Consider the following 17,123-nt stretch of genomic DNA (forward strand, 5'->3'; position numbering starts at 1 on the left):
AAAATGGGGAATTATTCATAGCAATTGTTCTGGGCGATCAATAATTATATTAAGCAATATTTTAAAATAATATTAATAAACTTTGATGGGATTCTTTTTGTAAATATAATCATTGAAAAATTTTAGTATTTGGTTAAATTTTTTCAAGGCGAATTTTTTAATTCGAAAAAAAAAAGCAAATGTTAACACAGAAATTGTCAGAATTATCAGTTTTTTCCACTTCATTTGTTTTTGCAGGATTAGCAGGGAATTATTCAACTAACGATGGTAATATGACTGTATTTGAGGTGTCTAATGCGGTAAAAACTGATGAAACACCTGTGGACAATCTTACTTCGGTGCTCAATGCTACAGAAGTAAACGCTGATTTGACGTCCAGTTAAACAATCTGGCACCAATGAACACGTGACGTGTACACGTGAAAAATCTTGAATTTTTGGGCATACTTTGTAAGAGGAGGAGAGAGAGAAAAACGAGTGTGAAAGTTTAACTTTTCAAACTAAACAAGCGATGTTATGCTACATAATGGCATGTGAAAATATTAACTTACAGATTAAATAGTATTGCCATGATGTCTTTAATTCGAGCAGTTCGTTGTTTTGAATAAAAGAATTTTGTAAAGATTTACTTTGTAGAAGATTGGTAGTATCAGTCAATAGATGAAGATTTCTTCATCTATTGACTGATGATTGAAGGAACTGTTTCAAAGTTTAAATAGGAATTGGTAATAAGGCAGTTGAATTGCAGTCTAGGAGAGATCAGTTAAGCTGTCAAAAGCGAAACTTCTTCGTAAATGATGAAAAAATAGTAGCAAGTAATAAAAGCAAAAATGAAAACGTGTGAAATAATTTATTAAGTATTCAAGATATGTGCTTAAAATTTATGCTGCAAGAATCTATTTGTGAATTATATAAATAATCAAAGTAGAAGGGATTTCTAGATTTAAAATTTTAAACAATTGATTGAATTTCTATAAAGATATTCACAGTCTCTGTAAATATATTTACTTATATAATTTGCTAACTTTTAATTTATGTTTTTCTCAACTTTTTTTTTTGTCCGGATTTTTAAAGTCATCATAATGCACCAGAAATCGGAAAACCACTCATTTATTTATTTGATTCTTTAATTTAATATTTCATTGTTTTATTTTATTTAGATCGAATCACTTTGTCTTCGAATGCACAACAATACGGCGTTTATGGGCATTCAACCGTTTACACGTCTTATGCTCTATTCAGCTAGTGAATGTCGCCGGAACTGTGTTGATTTGTATCCGAAATGTGTCGCAGGTATGTGCAAAATTTGAAGAAATTAATTTAAATTAGGAATTCTTAATTTAGTATTGATATAAACATTTAATAATATAACTAGCAACTAGGCTGCGATAGTTTTTTTTTTTCTGAATAAATCAAATTTATGATTAAAAAACTATTTAATATGCTAACTGATAAATTAAACAAGATTATTAGCCTATTGGCGTGCAAATTTATGGGTAATATTTAAATATGAAAAAGGATTCTAGATAATGCTCATGATTACAGAAAAAGGAAAAAAGTGAAAAAGAAATTCCAGTCACAATAAATTTGTAATAAAACATTAACTGAAACAATAAGCTCTTGTTTCTCTAAATGTATAATTAGCGACAATTTCAATCCGTATTTTCATTTAGCATAAGAATAATTTTTTAATTTTAATCAAATATTGGAAAGTAATTTATAGATTTCATGCAATTTTAATAGTATTTTAATTGTATCAAATTTTTAATTGAGTTGATAAACTAATTTTCAGTAATGTTTTACTATCTACATGAACGGGAGAAAAATCATATCTGTTATCTATTCAGCAAAAATAGCATTGATGAAGATGTAAGCGCATTTATTTCTGTATGATTGGTAAATAGTGATTTGATTATTCAATTAAAATTTTTTTAAGATGTTGGAAAAGAGATTTTTCACAAAAAAAACATTTATTATTGATTAATTTCCGAAATTTTACACACTGATATTGCTGAATATATTGTTTTGATCAAATTTATTGATGTTTCGTATTTGTTGCTTTCTAAAAGTTATGGAAATCGAGTGTTTGATAAAATCTGAATCAAAAAATGGAGACAAAATAGTCGTAGAATTTTTTATCATACATATCTTGAAAAGTCCATTTGCTCCAGGTTGCTTTGGTACCAGAAAAACCGATGAAAAAGTTAGATATGATACGATCGTTGGAAATTGTAGCCGATTGCCATCAATTCGATCCTTTCCCACCGCTCTTCACTGATTTCACGACCTCTACTGATGGAGTGTCAAAAAAGAAACGAGGTAATCAGTTAAATCAACTGAATATCGTGGTAAAATTTAGACTGATGGAATCATGTGATTTGGTTAAATTACTTTGATATGTTAATGCGTAAGGCATTACGTGTTGGATGGGATCATTCGATCATTTGGTGCATCTCACCTAGACCATTAATTATTTATAATTGTAAAGGATATTAATCGTGGATGATGTTTTTCTTATTCAGATGTTGGCTATGATAGGCCAATTGAAACTACCGGACCCTGGTCAGCATGGTCTGAATGTTCGACACGATCAGGTAAATACCATAACTGATATATGGTCAAGGAATTTGATTTGTTTTGATCTAATTTATAAGCTTTCTCAATTTCAGGTTACTGAAAGGAAGAGTATGATCTATCAAAGAATTAACCACATATGCCGTGAAATAATATATCTGTATATCTGTGAGACAGATAGTAAAGGTACAATAAATGAAAAAGTTATTATATATTCTTTTTAGGACGACAAGTTCGATCGCAACTCTGTGAATATGGCCGAAACATTCAGCGCCGACGATGTTCCAGCAGCGCTTCTCATCATGCATTAGGTTACGGTGTTAAAATTACTAGCTACGCTCCAAGTATCGATATCAGTATATCGTATCCACCGTATCCATATCAGCACCCTGATGTCAGTTCGTAAGTGTCTTTTCCCTGTTTCGATAAAGAATCATTGTTTTACTTTCTATTCCATATACTGTATCGAATTATGACTCATTCTTTACAATGATCACATCAGAATTTTGTTTTAGTGATGAATATAAGAGAATAATGAGTGCACACAGTAAACAAATGGCACAGTCATGCTGCTACTGGCAAGATTATTTTCGGCAAAAAACAAATTTGGCCAATGGTCACAAAATGCAGGTGCAATGTATAAAAATTTCAAAATAAATTCTTTCTCCAGTCTATGCTTGAATATTTGATGCATATTATGTTTCATCGAAGAAAAGTATATGTGAACGGTTGAGACAGGAATTAGGAACAGATAACAATTTTATATAAAACATAAATCAACTGCAAATGCCATCACGTATAGAACGATATTGCTAACATCGGAAACTTTTTCTACTAAAATTGCTTGAACTGATCTTTCAATTCAAAAATATCTCAACAAGGTGAAAATATCAACAATTAGTTCATTCTTTTTGATTAATATATTGACTAGGCTTTATTACTCTATATTATCATTTTCAATTTGCAGTAAAATATTTAAATGAATGACCACGTGAAATCTAACATCTTCATATATTCATCAACTGAATGATTTTATTTCTAGATTCAACAACAACTTGGAGTTAGAGATGGTTGTCCAACAACATGTTCAACTTCTACCCAATCGAAACTTCAACCACTACCTTATAGTCAACCGCAACCCCAAGCACCAGTTTACAGTCAACCGCAACCCCAAGCACCAGTTTATGGTCCGCAGCCCCAACTACCAGTTTATGGTCCGCAACCTCAACCATCAGTTTATGGTCTGCAACCCCAAGCACCAGTTTATGGTCCGCAACCCCAAGCACCAGTTTATGGTCCGCAACCCCAAGCACCAGTTTATGGTCCGCAACCCCAAGCACCAGTTTATGGTCCGCAACCCCAAGTACCAGTTTATGGTCCGCAACCTCAATTACCAGCTGATGTTCAGGCACCAATAAGCGGTACTTTACAGCCTACCAGTGATCTACAACTTATGTACATTTGTAGTGTGCAATTAAATTACTAAATTTACAGTATGGTCAAGTTGGTCAGAATGGTCATTTTGTTCTGCGACATGTGGAATTGGTATGATACAGCGATATCGTATTTGTAATACAGGACAATGTAAGGGTGAAAATGTTGAGTGGCGTACATGTCACCAAACTGTCCCATGTGTAGCAAGCTGGGCTGACTGGACATCATGGAGTAGTTGCAGTGGTAAGTTCTCTCTCGTTAAAATACATCGTCAATAATATCATTCTTTCTTCTCTTGCAGAAAAGGAAAAATCAGGTGACATCACTAACTACTTTTAGCAACATGTGGAATGGGTGAGAAGACACGATCACGTTACTGTTATCTTGGTGCGAATTACTGTACCGGCTCCGATCACGAGGTACAGTATATTTCATTAAATAGCTAATTTTTTTGTCCTACAAATACTACTCTTGACGAGGGCTTATTTTATTTCGTTTTTCAGCAATCTTTTTTTTTTTTTTTTTAAAGTTTACATTATATCGCTCGTAGTAATGTATAATATCGATCTGGATAAATAAATTTTAAAAGAGGTATAAGCTCCTGGTATTATACCATAGCTTATAGTACCATATCATACTATATGGTATTGTACTATGCTATGAATATACCACATCGATTTCTGATATCTTATCATGTATAAAGATAATACACCTACTTACTATGATGTAAATTTACTTGATGATGTTTGCTTGAATTTAAATTTACATGAGCATCGTAACACGTTGCAAAGCAATCTTCCGTACTTGATAACGTTATCATTTAAAGGTAACACAATGTGAAACGGCACCATGCCCAGGATGGGGTCAGTGGGAGTCATGGTCATATTGTTCAGTAACATGCGGTACTGGTATCAAAAGGCGTACACGTATTTGCAATGGCGATAAATGCATTGGTTCGAAAGCAAATTAATTTTTAATATGTACCACTCGGTAAAATGCCCATTTTTTGGCGGTTACACAATTTTATGCCGTCTAGATCCGTAGCAGGTTCTGGCAATCTTGAAAGAGTTCTATCATTTTAACCAACTGTTTTTTATTTATTTATACTTTTTAAAAGGTACAACATTTAAATGACCTTTTTTCTTTTGGGTTTTCAATCAAAACTTCTTGAAATTGGTTTTATCGCACTTTGATATTATCTCAGCTACCATAAGTGTTATGTATGAATGAAGGAATTGATTCGAACAACTTAGCTTACAGGAGACACTTACCAAGAAAGTCACTGTTACCAAGAACAATGTGAGGGCTGGTCTGAATGGCAAGAATGGTCAGCTTGTTCGGTGTCATGCGGAGAAGGGGTCATCATTAGGGAACGTGTTTGCATGGGACGTAATTGCATCGGTGAAATTTCTTTTTAATTAATTCCAGATCATTTCATGTAGAACATACATAAGAATAAGCAAAAGTTATCAAGTAGATTGCCTATTTAAAGAATGAATTCTTCAGAAAAATAAATTAATAAGAGTCTATTTTCAACGTAATATTCGCTTATCACATAGTTGAATTTTGATATGTAAAATTTAAGTGTGATGGGTAGAAAAGAGAAATTTTTGAGGTGAAAGTAGTGAGCAGAATATATGCGTGGAAGAAGCGTGCTCAACGTGGCAAGAATGGGGTGAATGGTCGACATGTTCAGCAAAGTGTAATTTCGGGATATCAACGCGAAGGCGTTTATGTCATGGGATTTTCTGTCCCGGTAACTTACTTACTTATATTATGGTAGTAAACTGAAAATCAGTAATTTTTTTCATGATGTCAATAAATCTTTTTGGTAAGTCAGTAAATTTTTTGGAGACGAGTAAACTGTATACAAAAGGAATATCATTAGTTATGTTTAGTTAAAATTTTCAGTGACATCTTAAATAAATTAAGCTACTCAAATTTAAACTAACTTATCGATGAAGTTAAATGCTTGATTAGGAAAGCGAATGGAAGTAATGCCATGTCATGCCGGTCGATGCGCAATGTGGTCAACATGGCAAGAATGGTCCGAGTGCTCGGTAACATGTGATAGCGGAATACAACAGCGATATCGCAACTGCATCGGTGACAATTGTATGGGAAGTACTGAGGTTTATTTTATGATATCGTTTTTGATACCAGTTATGCCTAATTGATTCCATTAAAGGAATCTAACAATTCGGTAGTATTTTCTCAGTTTATCCATTCCCATAAAAAACTCTTTTACATAAAAAATAGTGATAAGGTTGTTAATGATAGGCATATAGACACGATAATTCTAGGATATGAAATATTGTGAAACTGGAATAAGTTGTCCACAATGGACAAAATGGACAGCATGGTCAAGATGTAGCCACGATTGTGGAATTGGTGAACGAATACGATATCGAGAATGTTCCTCGGCGGGTGAACCAACTGATAGTTGTGAAGGTCAAAAATCGGTAAGATTTTGATTTTATTTCTTTTTTGAGTTATAGTTCATAATTTTGAAGTATTAATAATAAAAGACTATTTTATATTATCATTACAAATTCCGAAGCCTTGTGTTTTTATACTTTTAGATGTTGGATAAAGAATTGAAGTATTTGAAATTTTTCACTTTTAGGTATTAATTAGTGAATCAAGATGTTTGCAGCGATTGGTTATTAGATAATGATTAATGTAGAAATTTTTTTTGTTCAAAACATTAATCTAACTATTCATTTACTAATAATTAAAAAAAATTTTTTAACTATCCTTATAAAGAAGAGACGAAATTTGGATTAAATTAAATTCTGTCGAATTCATGAGTACTTTTTTTTGCAACAAAAAAAATGATTGCATACGTGATGATAATTAATTATGCTTGCTAATTAATTATTACATGATAAAGACATGGAAATATCTTTTTCTTGTAACTAGCATTTTTATCCTTTTCACTTTTGTATCTTCTATTTTCTGATTTATTGTTGCTACAGCATACTCGAAATTTGTAGGAAACTGCGGTATGCCTGGAACGATTATGCTGTGAATGGACTGCTTGGACAAGTTGGACACCGTGTAGCCATATGTGCGGTACCGGACGTAGTTCACGGACAAAAATGTGCTTAAGACTTGGCTATGGTAAGCATTCATCGTTCTTAAATGTTACAAGCGAAGCTATCAATCAATGATCGCACAGAATACCTACTATGCCTACTGTAATCAAAATACTGTGACCGACTATATTATGTATCATTTTTGTATCTCCTTTTGCAGAACAGGATGATTCCAGCTGCACTGGTCAATGTTACGGTAATTCTCGTGAGGATAAGACTTGCAGTGAGCAAATATCTTGTGCAACACCTACCTATCCACCAATATGCGTTCGGGTAACCGGCTACACACCGGGTTTACCTAGTACTGCTGTTGCACCTAGTACAGATGGATCTTGTCCACCTGGTTATGTTCTTGCTCCTGGTGTCTCTGGTTATATTCCTACATCTATTACACCTGGTTATACTCCTACATCTATTACACCTGGTTATATTCCTGCATCTATTACATCAGGTTACACTCCTGGAATAAGTGCTTCTGGTTACGTTTCAGCACCTGAGACACCAGATTACACTGTTGTGCCAACTGCTGCCGGTTACGTTCCTTCACCAAGTGTTCCTGGTTACTTCCCTCCACCTTCAACATCTGGTTACCCTGCTGCACCAGGAGTTTCTGGATATGTTTTTGTGCCTGGCACGCCAGATTACGTTGTTGCATCATATGCTCCTGGTTACGTTACACTACCAAGTGCTCCTGGTTACGTTACACTACCAAGTGCTCCCGGTTACGTTCTTCCCCGAAGTGCTCCTGGTTACTTTCTTACACCTTCCGGTTACGCTATGCCAGCCGGTATATTTATCGAAGTTAGATGTCATTGGGCTGAATGGTACCAATGGTCGGCATGCGAAAAAACATGTTATCATCACGTCAAACGTCGAACCAGGTAAATTTACTCCACATGTTCACGCTTCAGTTTTACATTTTATATATAATAGCTCTGTGTATGTAAAAGAAAAGCAATCTACATCATTGATTTTGAAGTTTGAAGTTCTCGTGTTTTATGAGCTGAAAAGTAAAACTTTTGGTTTAAAAAAATTTTGTGATTTCGGATCATTTTAGGCATTGTATCGGCGAAGATGAATGCATGTGTAGTGGTGATGCACAGGAGGAGATAAATTGCTTATTGCCACCGGAATGCAGAATTTAAAAGTGCAAAATTTTTTTAAAGTTATGCGGCAACTATCAGTCTTGTTTTATTCTAGTTATTTTGTTTCCAAGACATTGTAATTTTATACTTTTTTATCATAATTTAATTCATCAGTCCAACTAACGAAGCATTTTCCATTATTTCAATTATGCTTCCTCACTTTTACATTTCACACAAATTTACCGATGGATAAATTTTTCAAATAGTTGAAATTCAAAGATGATTTAAAATTTTCGTCCTGAATAAACCATTTTATGCATAACATTTTGCAAGACGATATAAATTATTTGTAGTTTTTCGTTGTAGAAATAAATTTTCGAATAGTGTTTTCAATAAAATTGCTCTAAAAAAAATGTAATTTGTCCTATTTTAAACTGCCAGCCAACTTTTTTTTCCACTGCCATATCTTTTCATTTCATTGCCGTATGTTTAAGTTGTAAAAAGATCAAGAAATTTTGCTTCATTATTCTTTGCTTTTCCCTTTTATAAATTTACTGCCATTATGTTTAGTAATAAAACCTTTTGATGAAAATTTGGTTAGTTACAATATGAGTAATATAAAAATTCGAATGAAACTTTGATCTTGATTTACACTTACAGAATCATTAATTGTTATTTACAATAATCTCTATATTAATTCGTTTTATCTTTTCTACCTTTAGTATTCCAATTCAACAGAAGAATAGAACCAATATCTCTGAAATTATTATAGGAAAAAGATGGGTTATTTTGACAAAACATTTCCACAAAATTAATGCGCTAGAGATTAATTCAAAGAAGTTACATTACAGAAATTAGAACTGAATTAAAAATTTGACATTCTGTAATACAAGTTAAGTACGAATCGTATACACTAATTAGAAGGTTTTCTTAAACAATAAAATTTTGAATTTCATAGATTTATATTTATAAAGTAAGCTTAACTTGTTGTCATATTTAATAAAGATAGACATTTCAAGAATTAATAATGAAATAGCCAGTATCGTTTGATAACATGTTTTGTCACAAAATATTTCGTGTTTTATGATTATGCATCACCGAGTGGATATCTTACTTCTTTCAAAAACTTTTCTTAAGCCTACTTAGAAATGAAAATTGCAGCCTACGAAATTATGACGGTTGGTTAAATTGATAGAAATATGATAGTTTTCAACACATATTATTGTTATGATCAAAATGGCATTATTGCAAAGATTGTGATTACTTTCATATTAATTACAATTTAACTGTATAGCTTGTAGCTTCAATTTTTCTTTTTTTTCTTTTTTTTTTTTTTTTACTCACAAGATTTCCATAATTTGAATTTTGATTTTAAAAAAGAAATTCGCAATTGTGATAGATTAGCTTCGAAAGAAGATTTTCGAAGTGATCTAACGAAACCTACAACAGACACATTGGCAGCTGAAAAAATCAATGTGGGATATACCTAAGTTATGTGGAATGTACCAAAGAAGTTATGTTTTTTATGATTTCTTAATAAGTTTTTTTTTTTTTTTCTTTCATGCGAGAAGTTCCGCATGTGTTGTCAAAGATGACAGCAACGTTATGGATGGTACATTTCCAATTTAAAGAACTAATCGTAGTTAAAATGTTTAAGCTAAGAAATTGTTCCAGATGGTTCTTGTGTCTCTTTTTTATGGCTACCTATTGCAATGGCCCGTAGCGAGTTAGCCAGAAAGTGAAGTTTTAGGGAGGCAATAATCTCCCATCCTCAAGACATGACCTGCACAACATAGTCATAGCATGGCTTTAATTTGGTGACACTTGCTTATTTGAGGAATATCTGAAAACAAAATTAAAGTGGTCTTTCAAAAATGCATAACAAATATAACGTTAATGAAATTGTTTACAGAGTAAAACTGAGGTATTTATGATTCAGATTCACATAGAATAAACAATAGCTCTGTAAACATTCTTAGGTTTTTCTTTACTGTTCCATATTTTTTATGAAGTTTTTCGAGTGTTCTGTGTCCTTTGCTACTCTTCAGTCTTTCTGCTGGTCTTCGCATCCTTTGGTATTCAAGATGTAAGCCTAGATGAAATTTCAGAAAGGTGGTAATCTACCTGTGAAAGGGTTATTACACAACTTTAGTTTTCTTCAAACTGATGTTCAATCCAAAAAGAAGGCAATGAGGGGTGATCATCTGAAAAAAGCAATTCTCGGACAAGTGATGAGAGTTTGGCTAAGATTGATTGAATAACAGATTACCGTTGGTACAATATCGAATGTAAATACTTTCTTCTTCACTGAGGTTTGCCTTTACTCCTTTATGTTGAATAATGAATAATGTGAATAAATGCCGTTGATTGTCGGGAATGAATTTTCATATCTAACCTAACCACGATGATCCTCATTCAACAGCGTAATTATTCTGGATGTCAAGTACTTGATAAGCCAATAAATGTCACATGGAGTCCTTTGTTTTGCTGCTTACACTTTTCTCGTATTTGTCTAAGAACTTCCATCAGTACTATAAAAACTACGTTTGCTGTAAAGTAGAACTGTTTCCTTTGTTTTCAAGCAAGAATTTTGTTGAATGCAAAATGATACCTTGGTAATTTCTCTTTTTCTCTACACAAAGTAACGTATTTTGGTTGCGAACGTATTTTGACATAGTCCAGGTCCTTTTCATCTGTTGAAAGATAATGGTTGTGATAGTGAGTTGCTCTTCTAACATAAGCAGACATTGCTACGTTTGCCTAGTACTCCTTTTCAGGTTTCTGAATTCTTTTCTACGCTGGCATTGACTCAGAATTATGACGTTGGTATCACCTACAGGAACTTCCGAGGGAAGTGGTCGGTGTAAAATTTGGTTTTTTCTGCTGGATTAGCTTGAAAAAGGACTATGCAATGGAAGGCGTAGGTAGATAATGCAATCGAATAACCTGCTGGTAAGATAACAAGTTTGCAGGCGATTAATACCAGGCCAATTTCTGAATGGAAATATTCGGTTTTCAGTTTAGCTGACCGGAAGTATGTGTAAGCTGCACCATTTTCTTTAAGATTGCCTTATTCATGTAGGCGAAGTAGACGAATTTCACTAATGGCGTTGTTGAGTTGTGACAATTCGCAGGCAGTTAAAGAAGACAACGAGCATGCTTCTGATGGAAAAATCAATTTGAATGTGCTTTTGGAGACAGGTGTTTGCCTTTTTTTTTTTTATTTACCTGTATGTTCACTATGTTATTGTATTTTCACGCCACTCTTCCTGATCCATTCTTTTTAACTAGTTCGAGAATTCCTTCTTTTCTAGCGGTGAACTCTAAATCGAATACGCTTCTTATGATCCTTTGTTGTAATTCTATGATCATTCAACCAGCGTTGTACCTTGATCCTTGCTTGAACTTCAGCCTGTTGTTTTACGATTGGTTAATCCTACTTGTTTACATGTGCATCGAAGCGTATCTGTAGCACATATTTATTCTTCTGATTTATTGACCTCTTTAAAACTATTTATCCAAATTCGCAAAACACGCATCATTACAGATGAGCTTCAAATTTTTTTTTTTTTTTTGAAACGATTGCTACATCGAACTGTGGATTTATTGAACTATATTTAATGGATGGTGGCATCATTGTTAATACGGAAATCAATATCAAACTGGAATTCGGAAGCAAAGATTGACAAGTCAGTTAATTATCGAGGAAGAAAATAATAACGAAAGTCATAAAAAATCATAAAACACCAAATCTCAGTCGATTGGTACAAAGCACCATTACAGCATCACCCGCACTGATCGCCATTAAGATAAAAATTGAATGAATTCAATCTATCTTCTGGCCGTCATATTTTAAAGCCTTCGATCGAAGAGAAATTTCGAATACTTCGTGTGAAATAATTTGAGTCTTCTCACCAAGAACAGAGAAACAAGAAATAACTATCAAATGAAATTCTATTCGCTTTATTCTCGAAATCTTAATTTTTTTCTCTAGTGAATGTTCAAAATAATTTTATAGCATACATACATCTTCATATGATATTCAGAAATAGTTTAAATGGCTGAAATAAGAAAATGATATTCAGAAATGGTTGAAATAAGAAAATAAGTATTTGGATAAAGGTAATAATCATAAATTTAGCTTCGAAGATTATAAATAAAATAACAAGTCATCATCTTACGATATTTTTGGAATTAATTCAGTCTAGTGAAGATGCTTATTTGTAATAGTTTAAAATGTTCTAAATATATTACACTAAGGTAAATAGTGAGATTTCCAATTGTAAATTGTAGAAAATACATTATAGTAAAATATTATATAAATAAATTATTATATAAAGTGCATTATGTAAAGTAAGTGCAAGTCAGTATTAAGCATTCAGTATTGATTAGCATTATGATTACGGATGAACAATTATTAATTTAAAGGTGTAACTATTTCTATGATAAATTATTACTACCAACATTAAAATTTTCATTTTTTCGACTTACAACAACTGTGCACTTCCTAATGACTTCTAAATTCTAATCTGGATATTCTTAGAGTTTATTTTATAAAGAATAAATGTTCCTTTAGTTATCGTCTGTTTTCAACCTACGTAAAAAAGATTTCATTAATTTATTCTAAGTATGCATGGAATCGGAACTACCGTTATCATTATTTTGTTATAGCTATCAACTACCGTTATCACATCAAGACGAGTAGTTATAAATATAACTACACATATGTATGTTTTATATGAAAGCATGTGTGAAACTATTATAATGCGATATATTTTCGAACTGAGTATTGTAGCTACAGTACGATGAAGATGCAGTTAGGAAGACATTTATGAAAATGTGATGAATTAGTAACGATAGGATGAACAAAATGAGTATGTATTCATGACCTTATGAACCCATAATTATTGAGCAACAAATCTTATTCCATCACTTTTGATATTTTGAATCTTTCGTTATGAATTATTTCAGGTTAATCATATCTTAACATTATGCTAATAGATTCATTGCATCTTATTTCTTAACATATAATATGAAATTAACAATAATTTAGGCACCTAAATGTTTAGTATTCAAATACATTGTATGAAATATTTTTTATCTATTTTTTTAAATTAAGAAAAAGAGGGATGATATCAAAAGATCATGAAATCTGGAAATGATCCATGAGAGTTTGTCAGTTAGGTAATAAAAACTATCACCATAAATTTGATTACATTGTCAGGCAATTTTAAATTATCAGTACGGCAGAAGGAATGACCAAATGTAAACTGATTAAATAGTTATCAAATACAATTTACAAAAATTTTCATTAAAGCTAGTAGTTATTTTTAATTGCTGTCTGATTATTGTGATAGACAGAAAAAACTTTTGTTAACTCATTTGACTGATATGTTGATAAGGTTAAATAATATCATAGCATTTATCAACCATCAAACATCTATCCATTTCAACAACAGAACACATATACAGTTTTTGTACAAGGCAACATATACTATGTTATCACTTATCTTTAAAAATGATAACATTAAAGGAAAATTACAAATAATATTTACAAAAGAAAAAGAATAACAACACACATTAAAAACGAGTCGAAGAGAGAGGAAATGGTAACTTGTTGAGAAAATACCAACATCCTTCATCTTATTTTACTTTTTTTTCGTTTAATTACTGTAAATATGTACCGGACGTTTGTGCCTTTTGATCAGTTTCCTTTTTTTAAAAAAAAGTTTCATCATTTACTAAGCAAGGAATGATTGAAAGCTATGGAACTCAGTTTGGAACAACTCATACTTAATGAACTATAAATAACTGATGATATTATTTATTCAAGTTAAATAAATGAGAAAATCCATTTAAATTGATAATCTATTAATATTTGGATGCACTTCATTTTATAACTAATTCAATTGATCAATTGATCTATTTCAGAATAATAGGCTTATTTTATTAATTAACCCATACAATAAAATAGAAAGAAATTAGCTATTTTACTAATAGCTATCATATTGCATGATATTTAGTAAAATGAGTTAAACTTTTTTCTGTTAGAATCTGTAGAGCAAGATATTATAGTAAAATATGGATTGAGGTCTGATACTTCATTATCAAACAATGAACAATGAAAGATCATTAAAGTAATTTGCAATCAATGCGGAAAGGATCGAAAAGCTTCATTAAATTTATGCAAAAAATCACTACTCATTGCCATATAACGTAATTGAAAATTCTTTCTCAAATCAGGCCTAAAAAAATGTAATAATTTGAATGAGAAAATATTGTATAAGATTTGATGGTTAATTCGACATTTCTTAATTGTTGGTCTTATAGATTTATGTTACAATAAACATTAAAATTTTTGATTTCATCCAAATAATTTAACATATGAGCAATTCTATTTTCTTTTTTTCGTTTTATCCAAAATTATATATTATGAATGTAACTTGGTGACAGGAAGTTTCGTTTTGTAAATTTATTGATTACATTATTGGGAAAAAATTGTATTTTAGCATTTTTCTTCACTTTATTGGAAAAAAATTCTAATTTATTATTTTTCTTAACTTTATTCCTTGAAGATTAAATATTGCACTCCAATGTTTTAATCCAAACAAAGAAAACTACTTTATAGAAGCACAAAGAAAAAATTCTTCCTTAATTCCGAAATGACCGTTGCAAAATGATAGTACCATTCAAAATTTTTCAAAGCTAGCCTTTCTAGGAAAATGGTTTTTTCCTCAGTTTCCGGTGTAATTTCTGCTGGTGTTTCAATCAGTTCTATCATTGTATCAGCACTTGGCCTTGGCATTACTTCACTATATGGAAATACCTAAAATGAAAAAGTAAGAATTTGGACAAATAGGATTATGGTCATAGTTTCGGGGAAATCTTAAAGAAAGTTGTTAAGATTAAAAAACGTTTCAATACCTTAAGAAATATTAATAAATCAATTTTGAATTTTATAAGAGATGCGACGAAATGATATTACAATTGAAAATTAGGATAAACAAGAGAAAAAACGAACATTGATTCCACTATCAGGATTACTTTTTATCGAAAGCCTTAGTTGGGTATTATTCCAGGATGACAATCCTGTTGGGATCCATTCTTCGATTGTTTCAACTACCTGAATTGCCGATTGCTCTTTTGATATCAACGTTTCTGAGCCTTGAAATAAATTTTAAATTCAATTCTCCACACTATTTTACATAAATTTCACTATAAATTCACATTTATTACTTATCGAATCGATATTGCGGAAATTATTTCACTATATATGGTAACATTTATATAGCTCTTATATGAGTGAAAAAATGACTGATCCGAAATAATTCTACTCATCTCTTTAGTGAACGATAAATTATTCATTGCATCATATCACGTGAAGCAATCTTGAAATGTTTTGAGAGAATTAAAAAATGGAACAAAAAACAATTTTTAAATATTGTAAAATGAAACATATAGAAAGATAAAAATAAAATATTAGTTTTAACATAAATCATAATTTTCAACATTCTTTGTAATGTGACGTTAATTTAATCTATTTTGATTTATATTCATAAAAATGAATAAATAAAGGAAAAAACACAAAACAACAAATAAAGGATAAAGAAAATCAAAACATTTACAAATGTATAGCCAACAAGAATTGAAATAGGTATGATATTAAAGCGAGTGATTAAATATGCATATTCGTTTGTTCTTGTCGGTTATCCAACAATTATTATCAATAATTTATATGAACCTATCGCAGTAGTAATTCGTAATTAGACTGATTAATTTGCAAAAGTAATAGGAAGGAATAACCGGAACAGCAGTCTTCATGATCCGAATCGATAACACTAATACATTTGGGTGCAGTATGTATAACTGAAGTTGTTGGTATGCTACCATTATTTTTCTGTGCCATCATGGTTTTATAATATGTTGTTTCCATACTATATTGGATAGCCTGAAATTTAAAAAAAAATTAAAAAAATTATGCTATATAAAATATAATTAGAATACTTTTAAGTGATTTAAAATTCTGGTTTTCATATAGTTCTATATATATGATAATCACTTTTTGTAGGTTATCATGTTATCATTACATTATCATTGCATGCTATTAATCATAAAAAGTAAATGATGCATGTGAATTTGTATAAAGAATGCACAAAATTACTTGAATAAGATATGGAATACCGCGAATATTTCTCATAATCATTTCAGCTTTATCACGATCTAATATTTCTGAATTATTGCATTTGCTGAATCGTCGTTCTCGACCAAACAATCGTTTCAAACATTTTGGCCATGTCATTAATAATTTAGGTCGTATTGTCCATATAATCATTGAAGTGATCAAACCGGTAAGACCAAGAATTAAGAAAGTAATTGTTGAATGATTCAAGCCATATCCAATAGCCAGTAAAATTAATCCAAACAGTGATGTTATAAAACTTATTATTGACAATAACAATGGTATCAGCATTTTCTTCAAATCTTGAATCATAATAACCATGAAGCATTGGAAATGATTGCTATCCAAAACATCACTGAAAACTTTAATTTTTTATGAAGCTTAACTAACTAGCAAAATAGATTAACCATTGCTTAAGCTATGGAATACATCTGTTTCTGACAGTGCAATTAAAAATCCAATTGCGTATTCCACATTTCTTCTCAACTTACCTTTCTTCTCCTTCCATTTAGTTTCAGATGTAATTTTGATTTGCTTTTATGAAATATATTGTTAAGAATATGGAAATAAAAAATGATAGATGATACAATTCGAAATAAATCGTGTAAAATTAACATATGTTCATTTGTGGATTTTTTTCAAAACTCTACTTTGAATTAATTATTTTCTAACTTTTAAGTACAATTTTTGCAAGTCATTTTCTTTACAATTAACTATTTTTCTTTTGCTTTAAAATTTACACTAATAAAAATAT

The 17,123-nt window shown here is 31.1% G+C and overlaps 2 protein-coding genes across 2 annotated transcripts; one reads left to right on the top strand and one right to left on the bottom strand.

Moving 5' to 3' along the window:
• Positions 1-179: 179 nt before the first annotated feature.
• On the top strand, positions 180-8,250 carry Bm5878 (Thrombospondin type 1 domain containing protein; the record flags this gene model as incomplete). The annotated part of the gene is made up of 18 exons (XM_001902161.2): positions 180-356; positions 1,160-1,292; positions 1,792-1,868; positions 2,171-2,318; positions 2,522-2,593; positions 2,798-2,975; positions 3,089-3,203; positions 3,616-3,994; positions 4,068-4,250; positions 4,347-4,426; positions 4,834-4,960; positions 5,268-5,408; positions 5,623-5,763; positions 5,988-6,139; positions 6,311-6,469; positions 7,004-7,130; positions 7,266-7,986; positions 8,163-8,250. The coding sequence occupies 18 exons, from the start codon at positions 180-182 to the stop codon at positions 8,248-8,250; spliced, it is 3,198 nt and encodes a 1,065-aa protein (XP_001902196.2).
• Positions 8,251-14,338: 6,088 nt separating this feature from the next.
• Positions 14,339-16,660, bottom strand: Bm2132 (Uncharacterized protein; the record flags this gene model as incomplete). Its single annotated transcript, XM_043075085.1, has 5 exons — positions 14,339-14,435; positions 14,901-15,016; positions 15,212-15,354; positions 15,994-16,138; positions 16,352-16,660. 5 exons carry the CDS (start codon positions 16,658-16,660, stop codon positions 14,339-14,341), a joined length of 810 nt encoding a protein of 269 aa, XP_042931019.1.
• Positions 16,661-17,123: the final 463 nt, after the last annotated feature.

Source organism: Brugia malayi (assembly GCF_000002995.4).
Source record: "Brugia malayi strain FR3 genome assembly, contig: Bm_v4_ChrX_scaffold_001, whole genome shotgun sequence".
NCBI classification, from domain to species: domain Eukaryota; kingdom Metazoa; phylum Nematoda; class Chromadorea; order Rhabditida; family Onchocercidae; genus Brugia; species Brugia malayi.